Source organism: Eptesicus fuscus, chromosome 21 (genome assembly GCF_027574615.1).
Source record: "Eptesicus fuscus isolate TK198812 chromosome 21, DD_ASM_mEF_20220401, whole genome shotgun sequence".
NCBI lineage: Eukaryota > Metazoa > Chordata > Mammalia > Chiroptera > Vespertilionidae > Eptesicus > Eptesicus fuscus.
Window position 1 is genome coordinate 11,446,383 of NC_072493.1, and position 11,407 is coordinate 11,457,789.

Sequence of the window (11,407 nt, forward strand, 5' to 3'; positions counted from 1 at the left end):
CCTGTTTCCCTAACTGGTGGTTCTCAAGTGTGTCCTCCAGGTCAGCAGCATCACCATCTCCTGACACTCACTAGAAATGCAACCTCTCAGGCTCTGTCCAGACCGACTGAATCAGAAACCGAGGGTGAGGCCCACCAACCTGTGTCTGCAAGCTCTTCAGGTGACTCCAATGCACACTTGAGTCTGAAAACCACTGATCTAGATCATTCTTCCTCATCGTTGGGTGTACAGTTGTCGCTGCCAATTTCAATAAACCTCTTTTATTATGGAGTTAAGTTCCACCCTCCCTTTTTAGACAACAGGAGCAATCAATTAAAAAAAAAAAAAAGACATTAGAGACTGGGATGAATGGGTTACATTTTCCAGGCATGAGGTAAGAACTTGATTAGAATAATAGGAAGGGGTGTAGAGAAGACCCAGGCACCACAAACATTTCAGAAGTGACTTCAATAAGGTTTAGCAGGAGGAATACAGTTACAGGTTGAGAGTGAGGGTGGAAATTAAGATGATTCAGAGATTCTTACCTGGAACACCTTTGTAGGTAATGCCTTTAGTAAAAAATGAAATTCTTAATGAGTTGAGAAGTTGAGCTGGGGTGGGAGAGGGAATTACTTCAGTTGTTAACCTTCTGAGTGAAGATGCCAAAAGTTTTCCCACAGATGTGCCCAGAAAGCTAGGCTGGGGGATAAAAAGAGATGAGACGTAAGGATTTAGGAGGCATTAAGACTGGTGACTGAAAACTCAATTAACATTCAGCCAAAATTCACCAGCATGAATTTATAATAGGGCCAGATCTCGAAATGATAAAATCTCAGGTTTGACAGGGAATTCAGAAATCATCCCATACCCTTCAGTTCGATTCAGCAATGAATTATTTGCTAGTATATAATGTACCTTGCTTAGGGAAGTGGGGCAACGATATTAAAATAAAGAAGACATAGACCTTTGGCTCCAAGTTATTCAGTATGAAATGGGGATGCGTAAGCATCGGCCACTATAGCACAGCAATTTTCAACAGGTGTGCCATAATAATTTTTACAACATGCAATACCTGACTATTTAGTCATGGACAATGACCTCTTTTCTCTTCGATTGTCAAAAAATGACAACAGCAACACAGCAATAACCATCTTGTGTGAATGAGTCAAAATTATACCTAGTTTTTGGTTGTCAGATCAGCAAAACATGTATTTTTTTGGTGTGCTGCAGAATTTTAGTGATTAGTTCGTGCCTTGGGATGAAAAAGGTTGAAAATCACTGCTATAGCATAACGGTTAAGAAAGTGGCTCCGAGTCGGTTTGCCTGAGTGTTAATCTTTTTACAACCATTTACTAGCCATGATAGCTGTATTTAATTGTCTTGAGTAGCTATCGGTTGACTGTAAAATAATACCTATCTTATGGGCTTGTGATCATTAAATTAGGTTATCTGTATTGACTGACTTTTGACAATGACAACATACACTGGCTTTACATTTCAAAGTAAAAAAATAAAGCGCTAAGGCCTGGATGCTGAAACCTATTTCCTCAGGTACTTCGCCCTCTCACCCCCAAGGTTTGGCCCCGCCCGCAGCTCCCTGGCCGGCGCAGTGCGCATGCGCACAAGTAGCCGGAGCCGATTGGTGCCGGAGTGGCCGCCAGGGGGCGCCGCTCAGTTGCGGCTGTTCCTCCCGGCTCCCGGGGCCGGAGTGGGACGCAGGGGCGGGCGCAGGCGCATTCGGGATTGTCTAGCCAAGATGGCGCCAGTGGAGCACGTTGTGGCGGATGCCGGGGCATTCCTGCGGGACGCGGCTCTGCAGGTACAGGAAGCTCGGGTGGAAGGGAGCAGGGTGTGGGCTGGCGGCCCGTGCGGGAGCGATGAGCTGGGCCGTTCTCCGTGCAGGACATCGGGAAGAACATCTACACCATCCGGGATGTGGTCAGCGAGATTCGGGACAAGGCCACGCGCCGGCGGCTCGCCGTCCTGCCCTACGAGCTGCGTTTCAAAGAGCCCTTCCCGGAATACGTGCGGCTGGGTGAGTGCCCCTGCCCCGGCGTCCATGGCGAAGACGGGTCCGGGGTGCAGATGGGGCCGGCTCGGGTGCGAGTTGGGGTCGGGCTCCTTGATCAGCAGCTGATTTAGAAACCTCCAGGTTCTCGGGAGGTCGTGGTAGAAAAATGCTTCCTGAGTCTGGGGTCAGCGGGGTCTTGCCAGTTACTAGCTGTCTACCCTGCGTATGTCACTCTGACTCTCTAGGCCTCGATCGCCTCGTCTGTAAAATGGGAGCAATAATAGTACCCGCCCCAGAGGTTGCTGGAAGCGTTCAAGAGCACTCTGTCACTCAGCCTAGTGTCTAGTGCTTGGCAGTCATTCGGTGAATTTGGATTAAAAATAAAAAGAACCTGGATTTCTTACTCTTGCCCATTTCTTTTCAGTAGATCAGAGTGATCATTGTTTTTGGATAATGGTTTTGGAAATTGAGGCCAGGCTCAATTCGGAAAAAAAAAAAAAAAAAAAAGGATGACTTTTGTCTTGACATTAGTCCTGAAAGAAAACGAAACAGTTATCACTTGGCTTGGGAGTCAGCATTGATCTCTTCTTAGGGATCAAGGTGAAGGAGCGCTGGAAAAGTCCTAGGTGATTGGAAGTGTTTTTAGGGTTTGGAGGCTGATAATGGAAATGTTTGCTACACTATTAGTTTGTGACTTCTGTAGCTTTCCCCACCAACTTACTGTGAAAGCTTTGAGGAGTTACTTCATCTTTCTGAAGAAATACTAATAGTACTTACTAGGATTTGGTTGAAGGATGACATGAAAAACTTTTAACACAGTGCCTAGTGTGAGATACATAGTAAATGCCCAGTGAAATTGCTGCTGTTAATTGGTATCTGCTTTTTAGGAAATGATACAGTTACTGTTCCATGTGGCAGTGTAGCACCAGACCACTTTCTGTTAATATGTCAGAAAATTTTATTGTACCTGTTTATTGTTGATGTCTCAGGAGAATAACAATAATAACAGCTGATATTTACAATGTGGTAAACATAGGGGGGTATTTGGTTTTTTTAATACACAAAAACTGTCCCATATTTATTGCAAAGCAACCAATAATTTTTTTCCATCATAGACTACAACAGGTATTGGTCAAATTAACTTTCCATCCCATTTTGGAATCTGGTCATCCATTCTATTAATCTCAATTGTTAAAAATCAAAGAATTTTAGAACTGGGCGAGAAGAGACCTTCTATTCTGACATAATACCAAAACTCATCATTTGCAAATATGCTAACTTTGGATGCTTTTCTATTAACTTTGTTCTTCCGTTCCTTCATTTGTATTCAGTGAGGATATCACAGTGAAGCTAACTGGCGTGAATCTTGGTGATAGAGAATATAGATGTCAGCTATGATTAGAAAAAAGATGAGGAAATAGATGATAGTCTTAAGAGGTTTTTCTTGACATATTGGTCCTAAGTTCTCTTCATACTTTCATTATCTTTATCTGCGGTCATGCGACTCTTTGCCTCTAAATGAAGTCGAGCATCTTTTGTTTACAGTGACTGAGTTTTCAAAGAAAACTGGAGACTATGCCAGCCTCTCTGCCACCGACATCCAAGTGCTGGCGCTTACCTACCAGCTGGAGGCAGAGTTTGTTGGGGTGTCACACTTAAAACAAGAGCCAGAAAAGGTAAATCGGGAGGACTGTTGTTTTTTTTGTTTTGTTTTGTTTTAATGTTTTTATTATGGGGAGTATCAGATACACAAAAGTAGAGGGAATGGTATATTGGACCCCGGGTCCCCATCATTCTGCTTCCACGGTTATCAACTTATGATCTGTCCGTTTTCATTTCTACTGACCCCACCCCTTTTGAACTTAGACATCGTATTTCACTGATAGGTGTTTCCTGGTGTGTCTCTTTTAAAAAATAACCACAAAACCATCATTATTACATACATATAAAATTCTAATAATAATTCCCTAGTCTTATCAAAAACAACCAGTTAGCATTCACATTTCCCAATTTTATAAAAATGTAAAAATAGTTTATTTGTTTAGACCAGGTTCCAAATAAGGGTCAAACATCGCAGTTAGCAAATGTGTGTAAGTCTTTTGATTTGTAGGTTCTTGGAAGATTGGTTAAATTTGAAAAATGCAGAAAGTGTGAAAATAAGCAACATTCTCACTTTTTTTAAACTAGAAATAATTTTTCAGAAGCAAGAATACTAGGTGCTTGTTTTTTTTGTGTGTGTGTGTTTGTTTTTAAACCCTGTTACCCAAATTGTGGGTTCCTGTTGTGCTTTTAGGGACGTGGCCGCCTTGGCTAATCTGTTTGTGCCTGGGCCCTATTGGCTGTTTCCAGGTCAGAGAATTTGGGGAGCCAGATAATTAACCTTGTAATAATTAATTTCAAATAGTGTCGACAAAGAATTGCTTGCTCTCCTCTGCCTTAAGTCATCAAAACCACGGTGGGCTCACGTTCCTATACTTACTAGAACTGTCCTCAGCTTGTTTTCATGTAGGTTTAGAGTCCTGCATTCCAGAAAATCTAAAAAAAAGCAATGCCTGAACTACAGACTTGTGCGTGTCACTGGAATGTTTTGGGTGGGGGCGGGGGGGGGGGTTATTGAATGGAATAGTTGTACTGACTCTGTGACTGGTACCTGGGTTTCTCTTTGGCATCCACCAATTTCTAAATCTTAGAAATTGCCTTTTCCTGCAGCCTTTTGGGCAGGACTTACGTATTTTGTATCAGAAGCTTTAAAACAGCCTATCTTTTCACTAAGAGCAATTCACTCTTAGGCATTTATATCTTAAGGATGTAACAAAAGATACTTTTGAGTTGCCTGGCCGTGGTGGCTCAGTGATTGAGCGCCGACCTAGGAACCAGGAGGTCACAGTTCGGTTCCCGGTCAGGGCATATGCCCAAGTTGCGGGCTCAATCCCCAAACAGGCAGAAGGCAGCTGATCAATGATTCTCTCACATCATCACTGATATATAAAAAGATATATAAAAACAAAGATACTTTTGAGTTTACGGATGATGGTGTTCATTACAGCTTTATGTATAAGGCCAAAAACAAATGTCCCAACGTGGTTATTTGGTAGTGGAATCACTGAGTAATTACTCAGTCATGTGCCGCATAGTGACATCTCGGTCGGTGATGAACCACATGTACGGCGGTGTATACCATATAGCCTCGGTGTGGAATAGGCTAGAGCAGTGGTCGGCAAACTCATTTGTCAACAGAGCCAAATATCAACAGTACAACGATTGAAATTTCTTTTGAGAGCCAAATTTTTTAAACTTAAACTTCTTCTAACGCCACTTCTTCAAAATAGACTCGCCCAGCCATGGTATTTTGTGGAAGAGCCACACTCAAGGGGCCAAAGAGCCGCATGTGGCTCGCGAGTCGCAGTTTGCCGACCACGGGGCTAGACCATCCAGGTTCCTGTAAGTGCACTCGTGATGTTAGCACAATGAGGAAACTGCCCAATGACGCATTTTCCAGAATGTGTCCTGTCTTTAAATGGCACGTGACTGTATATTTATATTTTCTGGTTCTTTTTTTTTTTAATTTTTATTTATTGGTTTGAGAGAGAGAGACATAGATTTGTTGTTCCACTTATTTATGTATTCATTGGTTGATTCTTGTGTGTACCCTGACTGGGATCAAACTCATAACCTTGGGGTATTGGGATGATGCTCTAACCAACTGAGCTACCTGGCCAGAGCTCCAGTTTTTTTAAACATTGAATATCTTTTACTTCAATAGCCGAGGGAAAATATTGTTTTCTCTTTTAATCACTCTTTCATGTTGAATTTTCAAACTGTATTTCTCTGCTTAGATCTGTCCCTTTTTTCTTTTTAAAGGTTAAAGTGAGCTCATCGATTCAGCACCCCGAAACTCCTCTACACATTTCTGGTTTCCATCTGCCCTCAAAGGTAATTCCTTAGACAAGTCATGCTCAGCATGCCCTTTCTGCCACAAGTCGTATCTCCACAAATTAACTGTTTACACTGAACCAAATTTACCTAGACTAATATTGTAGTTTGTCCCGCCCTGTCTGGTCTGACTTGTATGTCACATATATCATATCATATGTAGCCCCCTGTAGGTTTTAAAATTATTATTCTTTTAACCTCAGCCTAAACCCCCACAAGAAGCAGTGGAACATGAACATGCAGCCGGTGAGCCTGAGGACCTGGAATTCAGTTCCTTCATGTTCTGGAGAAACCCTTTGCCTAATATTGATCGTGATCTGCAGGAGCTGCTGGTAAGGCCCTGATTACTGCCTCCTCCTGGTGACAGACAGCACACTCGCTTCTGCTGCTCCTGCGGGCTGGGAGTTGGTGAATTCTGTTACGTTTCAGATTGACGAAGGCGAGGATGTTCCAAGTGAGGAGGAAGAGAATGGGTTTGAAGAAAGGAAAGGTGAAGATAGTGATGACGATGGGGGGTGGATAACCCCCAGCAACATCAAGCAGATCCAGCGGGATTTTGAACAGTGCACCGTCCCGAAGGATGTGCGGGTCGGCTGTGTGACTACAGACTTCGCCATGCAGGTGGGCGGAATGGGCATCAGTTAGCTCTCGGCTTAGTGTCATACCTGTCCCTCCGAGGTCTGGGGGTCTGTACAGAGTTATTGTTTAATGGTTCTAGAAACTTTGCCTGTGTTCTTCAGTAATTTTTAGTTTGCTTGGAGGCTAGAGAATTAGAACATGACGGAATGTCGATAGGATATTAAAATTTTTTTTAAAGAATAGTTTTTTATTTTTAGAGAGAGAAACACATCAATGTGCGAGCAAAACATCAATTGGCTGCCTCCTGCATACACCCTACTGGGGATCGAACCCGAAAACCAGGCATGTACCCTGACCTGGAATCGAACTGGCAACCTTTTGGTGCACGGGACGATGCCCAACCAACTGAGCCACACAAGCCAGGGCTAAGACATTAAACTTTAATGTTTCCTATTCATAGTCTGTTGGGTGCTTTCCTTTTACACAGTGTTCTTGGCTCAGTTAAGTACTCAGGAAAGTATAGAGGGTTTCCAGGCCAGAAGTGAGTACATTTGCTCTGACAAAATGAATGTCTGTTAAGAGGGATTGCTGCGCACAGATGCCAGCTCTTGAGGTAATTCTGGGTCCGTGCCCTACTTTCCTTATCTCGAGAGCCACCCTCAGCTTGCTTTTCCTTAGCAGAAGTCCTTTAGGACCCAACCAAGGTTTGTGAAGTTCCTTCAACTCTCATTACACAGACGTTGAAAGGAAACGGAGTTGTGCTCTGAGTTCAGTGCTGCTTGAACTTGTTGGTTGCAGAATGTTCTGCTTCAGATGGGGCTGCACGTGCTGGCGGTGAACGGCATGCTGATCCGGGAGGCCCGGAGCTACATCTTGCGCTGCCACGGCTGTTTCCGGTAAGGAGCTGATCATCGAACCCGTGCCCTCTGCCGAACACTCTCCTCTCTTCCTGTCCCTTCTACGAACTTCCTGAAGGAGAGCCTTGCCTTGCATACCTCATTCATACGTATACCTCATCCCACCAGGCACTGAAACCCCTGGGACAGAGACGGCCAGTGGCCGCCCACCTGAGACATCGAGGGAGGCGTTTTTAGTCCTTATTTTAGTGGCATAGGATTTAAGGTGTGCGTTCTGGAGCAAAGAGCCCTCCTTATTTGATGATAAGTACTGAAATACTTAATGATGGAGTGATGCCAGAGATTTTCTTGGAAATACATAAGTGGGAGGTCCATCGTTGGGGCTTTAGTGGGTAGAAAAGAGGCAAGGCCTTGAGGTCTGTCCTGAACACCCACACCTTCAACCAGAGCAGCTTATAAGGTGTGTCCTCTATAATCCGTTAATAAATTACTGGCACCTCCAGAACCACCTCCTGGCTGACTGCTCAGGCTCACATTTGGGGACACAGCATTTAGAGCTGTAATGATCCGCCCCTTGAGAAAGCACGGTGATGTTAAGAGCATTGAATCTGGAGCCAGACTCCCTGGGTTTTATCTGCCCTATGAGCTATGTCATCTTGAAAGCTACCTTACCTCACCCCCTTCTGTAAATTGAAGATAGTAGCAACCTCATAGGATTGGTTTCATATGAAACTTGTAGACTAATGCCTGACACAGCTCAGTAAGGATTTGTTATTAAAGTAACAATATGCTCAGTTTTCATTGTGTCATTTCCCTTCGCCTCTGAGAAATGCAGCTGCAGTCTGGTTATGTCGCCAGCATGAAGCCGGGGGGCCTTGGTCTAGGACGCGTAGAGTGCTTTGGGGGTCTGTACAGAGTTATTGTTTCGACTCCCCGTTTCTTATCGTTCCCTCCTCCTGAGTCCTGTGGCTCATCTTGTGCTCTGGGGCAGGGTCTGCTGCCTGTGGCTCCTGTCCGAAGCGTCTGCTTTTATGTCTCCAGGACAACCTCCGACATGAGCCGAGTGTTCTGCTCACACTGTGGAAACAAGACCCTGAAGAAAGTGTCTGTGACTGTCAGCGACGACGAAACCCTGCGGATGCACTTTTCCCGCAACCCCAAGGTGCTGAATCCGCGGGGCCTCCGGGTGAGTGGCGCGTCTCAGCCTCCAGCGGCAGGGCCTAAGGCTGGGAAAGCGAGGCCTCTTAGCACCGGCATCGAAACGAACAGAGGACAAAAGATCCTCGTGGTTTCTGCAGGATAGTTACTGAAAGCCTGTAATCAGTGCAGATTCCGGGGGGGGGGGGGGGGGGGGGGGGGGGGGGGGGTTTAAGAGGTTTTTGAGGACTTGGCAGTTTAATGAGAAATAGCCAGTAATTCCAGGCAGTGAGTGATACGGGCCAAATGCGTGTATTTGATACGGGGCCACAAGAGGGCGGTCATTCACAGTACAGTGGGTAGATCTGTGTGAGTGGTTGGGATCGGGCAGGATTCCAGAAGCTCGGTGGACCAGAGAGGAAGAGGTGTTTACATGCTCAGCACAGAAGAGAGGCCCGGCCGGATACACGCAGCCATGTATTTGTTCTGTGGAATCGAGAGAGAAGGGATGAGAGACAAAGGACTACGTGAGTGTAGCCAGCCTGGCACTGGCCACTGCCTCTAATGCGCAAGAAGAAATTTTTTTTTTTTTTACTTTGTATTTCGAAATCATTTTAGATGTATAGAAAAGTTGCAAAAATAATACAAATAATTCCCACCCACCCTTCACTTAGATTTCACAAAGATTTTAATCTTTTTTTTTTTAAAATATATTTTATTAATTTTTCACAGAGAGGAAGGGAGAGGGATAGAGAGCTAGAAACATCGATGAGAGAGAGACATCGACCAGCTGCCTCCTGCACGCCCCCCACTGGGGGGTCTGCCCGCAACCAATGTACATGCCCTTGACCGGAATCGAACCTGGGACCTTCCAGTCCGCAGACCGACGCTCTATCCACTGAGCCAAACCGGTTTCGGCAGATTTTAATCTTTGAGACCATATTCCAACTTTGCCACAGATTTCCTGTGAAGTTATCATTAGTGATAAGTAACTTACAGAAAGATACCTTTTTATATATATATTTTATTGATTTTTTACAAAGAGGAAGGGAGAGGGATAGAGTCGGAAACATCTATCAGCTTCCTCCTGCACACTCCCCACTGGGGATGTGCCCGCAACCAAGGTACATGCCCTTGACCAGAATCAAACCTGGGACCCTTCAGTCCTCAGGCCGACACTCTATTCACTGAGCCAAACCAGCTAGGGCAAGAGACTCTTAATACTGTGTAAATACTGTTTCTCATCCAACTTTAACTCCTGATTAAAGTTACCTGAATCAGTTTTTACAGTGATGGTTGCCAAATGGTGATTTTCTAACTCCATCATTCTTCCTACATTAGCTGGCATTCTGCTGTAAAGAGGAATCTCCCCTCTTAATGTATTCATTTATGTGAATGTGGTCTGTGGACTTTTGTTTTAGTCTTCAGGCTGTGATCCATCACCATCCTATTTACTTAGATGCTCACACTGTTTATAGAAGCCCTTCAGCCTGGCTTCTGGTCCCAATTATTTGAACATTTTTCACTTTCCGGCACAGCAAGATGTTCCGACTCTTATACAGCCCTTGCCCTAGAATCGGCCATTTCTCTGAGCAGCTCTGGGTCATCTTTATGAAGAATGGGTTTTAGAAGCAAATATCTGGACATCGGTGTGCTCATTGTCCTAGGGTGGCATCTCTGTCCAGGTGGACAGAGACGGTGAATATGTACGTGTATATAAATACACATGTATTAAAAATTGAATTTATAACTTCAGTTTCAACTGAACACTAGAGAGTTCATTCTAGCCCCTCATCTGTGAGTTGAGGTGAGGATCAAGTGGGAAGACGCAGGTCATGTTCTTAGCGTGTAGCAGGCGGTGAATGAGACTCCATTGATGTCATCCGCCTGCATCCAGAGCTGTCAGATAAGCTGACGTTAACAGGATCTGACTTGTATGAATATGGATCACCGTCCTTCTAATGGCCTTTCTTCTTATTTGCAGTATTCACTTCCCACTCCCAAAGGGGGCAAATATGCCGTCAACCCTCATCTGACTGAGGACCAGCGCTTCCCTCAGCTGCGACTCTCCCGCAAGGCCCGGCAGAAAACGGATGTGTTTGCCCCTGACTATGTAGCCGGGGTATCTCCCTTTGCAGAGAACGACATCTCCAGCCGCTCAGCTACCCTGCAGGTCCGAGACAACACTTTGGGGGCCGGGAGGAGACGGTTGAATCCCAATGCTTCCAGAAAGAAGTTTGTGAAGAAAAGGTGAAGTGCAAGTTCCACAGGCACACTGGACAGCTGCTGCAGCTGCCAAGTTCTGGGATCTCATCTCCGTCTTCCATCTGGATGGGAAGAACAGGCCCAGCTCCTGCCTGCTTCCCGTGACTCCTGTGGAGGGTGGGCTGGGTCTGCGGTTGGACTGGGCCACGCCTGGGCCCTAGAGCACCCAGAGCTGGGGTTCCTGCCATGTGGAGGGGGTTTGCTGAAAACAGAACTGTGCCCTGGAGCGAATCTTTGACCTCGAAAGAAGGAAACTTCCAAGTGATAATATTTTTTCTAATAAATGTGGTTGTAAACTATATGTTTTCATTAAATAGGCCAAATTTTTCTCCTTAAGTAATTTGAAGACTTAACACTTGGGGTATACACCAAGATCAAGCATTTAGATTTATCTTTTTGGGGAAGAAATATACTAAGTTTGTTAAAATAAAACTAAGTGTTACCATTTTCTCTCTTTCGTTTTACTTTAAAGCATTTCGGTCATTCAGGAAAGATGAGTGTTGTGAACTCCCATAGTGCCTTTCACCGAGATTCCCCTATTGTTAGCATTTCTTCTCATTTGCTCTTTATCTTTCTATGCACACAAGTACAAAGTATCTCCTAGGAAAGGATGTTCTTTTATGTAACCAGAGTACAATGATCAAGT

The 11,407-nt window shown here is 44.7% G+C and overlaps 1 protein-coding gene across 1 annotated transcript; it reads left to right on the top strand.

The window, feature by feature from the left end:
- The first annotated feature begins 1,693 nt into the window (after nt 1-1,693).
- Nucleotides 1,694-11,206, top strand: NOB1 (NIN1 (RPN12) binding protein 1 homolog). The gene is made up of 9 exons (XM_008139963.3): nt 1,694-1,798; nt 1,882-2,014; nt 3,536-3,666; nt 5,852-5,923; nt 6,127-6,255; nt 6,353-6,544; nt 7,301-7,398; nt 8,401-8,545; nt 10,481-11,206. Exons 1-9 carry the CDS (start codon nt 1,736-1,738, stop codon nt 10,748-10,750), a joined length of 1,233 nt encoding a protein of 410 aa, XP_008138185.2. The 5' UTR covers nt 1,694-1,735; the 3' UTR covers nt 10,751-11,206.
- The last annotated feature ends 201 nt before the right edge of the window (nt 11,207-11,407 follow it).

Bases quoted from the DNA above. Each gene is read 5' to 3' on its own strand.
- NOB1 (XM_008139963.3), top strand. From the start codon at position 1,736: ATGGCGCCAGTGGAGCACGTTGTGGCGGATGCCGGGGCATTCCTGCGG. The intron at 6,545-7,300 runs GTGGGCGGAATG...TGTTGGTTGCAG, and splicing joins CTACAGACTTCGCCATGCAG to AATGTTCTGCTTCAGATGGG. The intron at 7,399-8,400 runs GTAAGGAGCTGA...TTATGTCTCCAG, and splicing joins CGCTGCCACGGCTGTTTCCG to GACAACCTCCGACATGAGCC.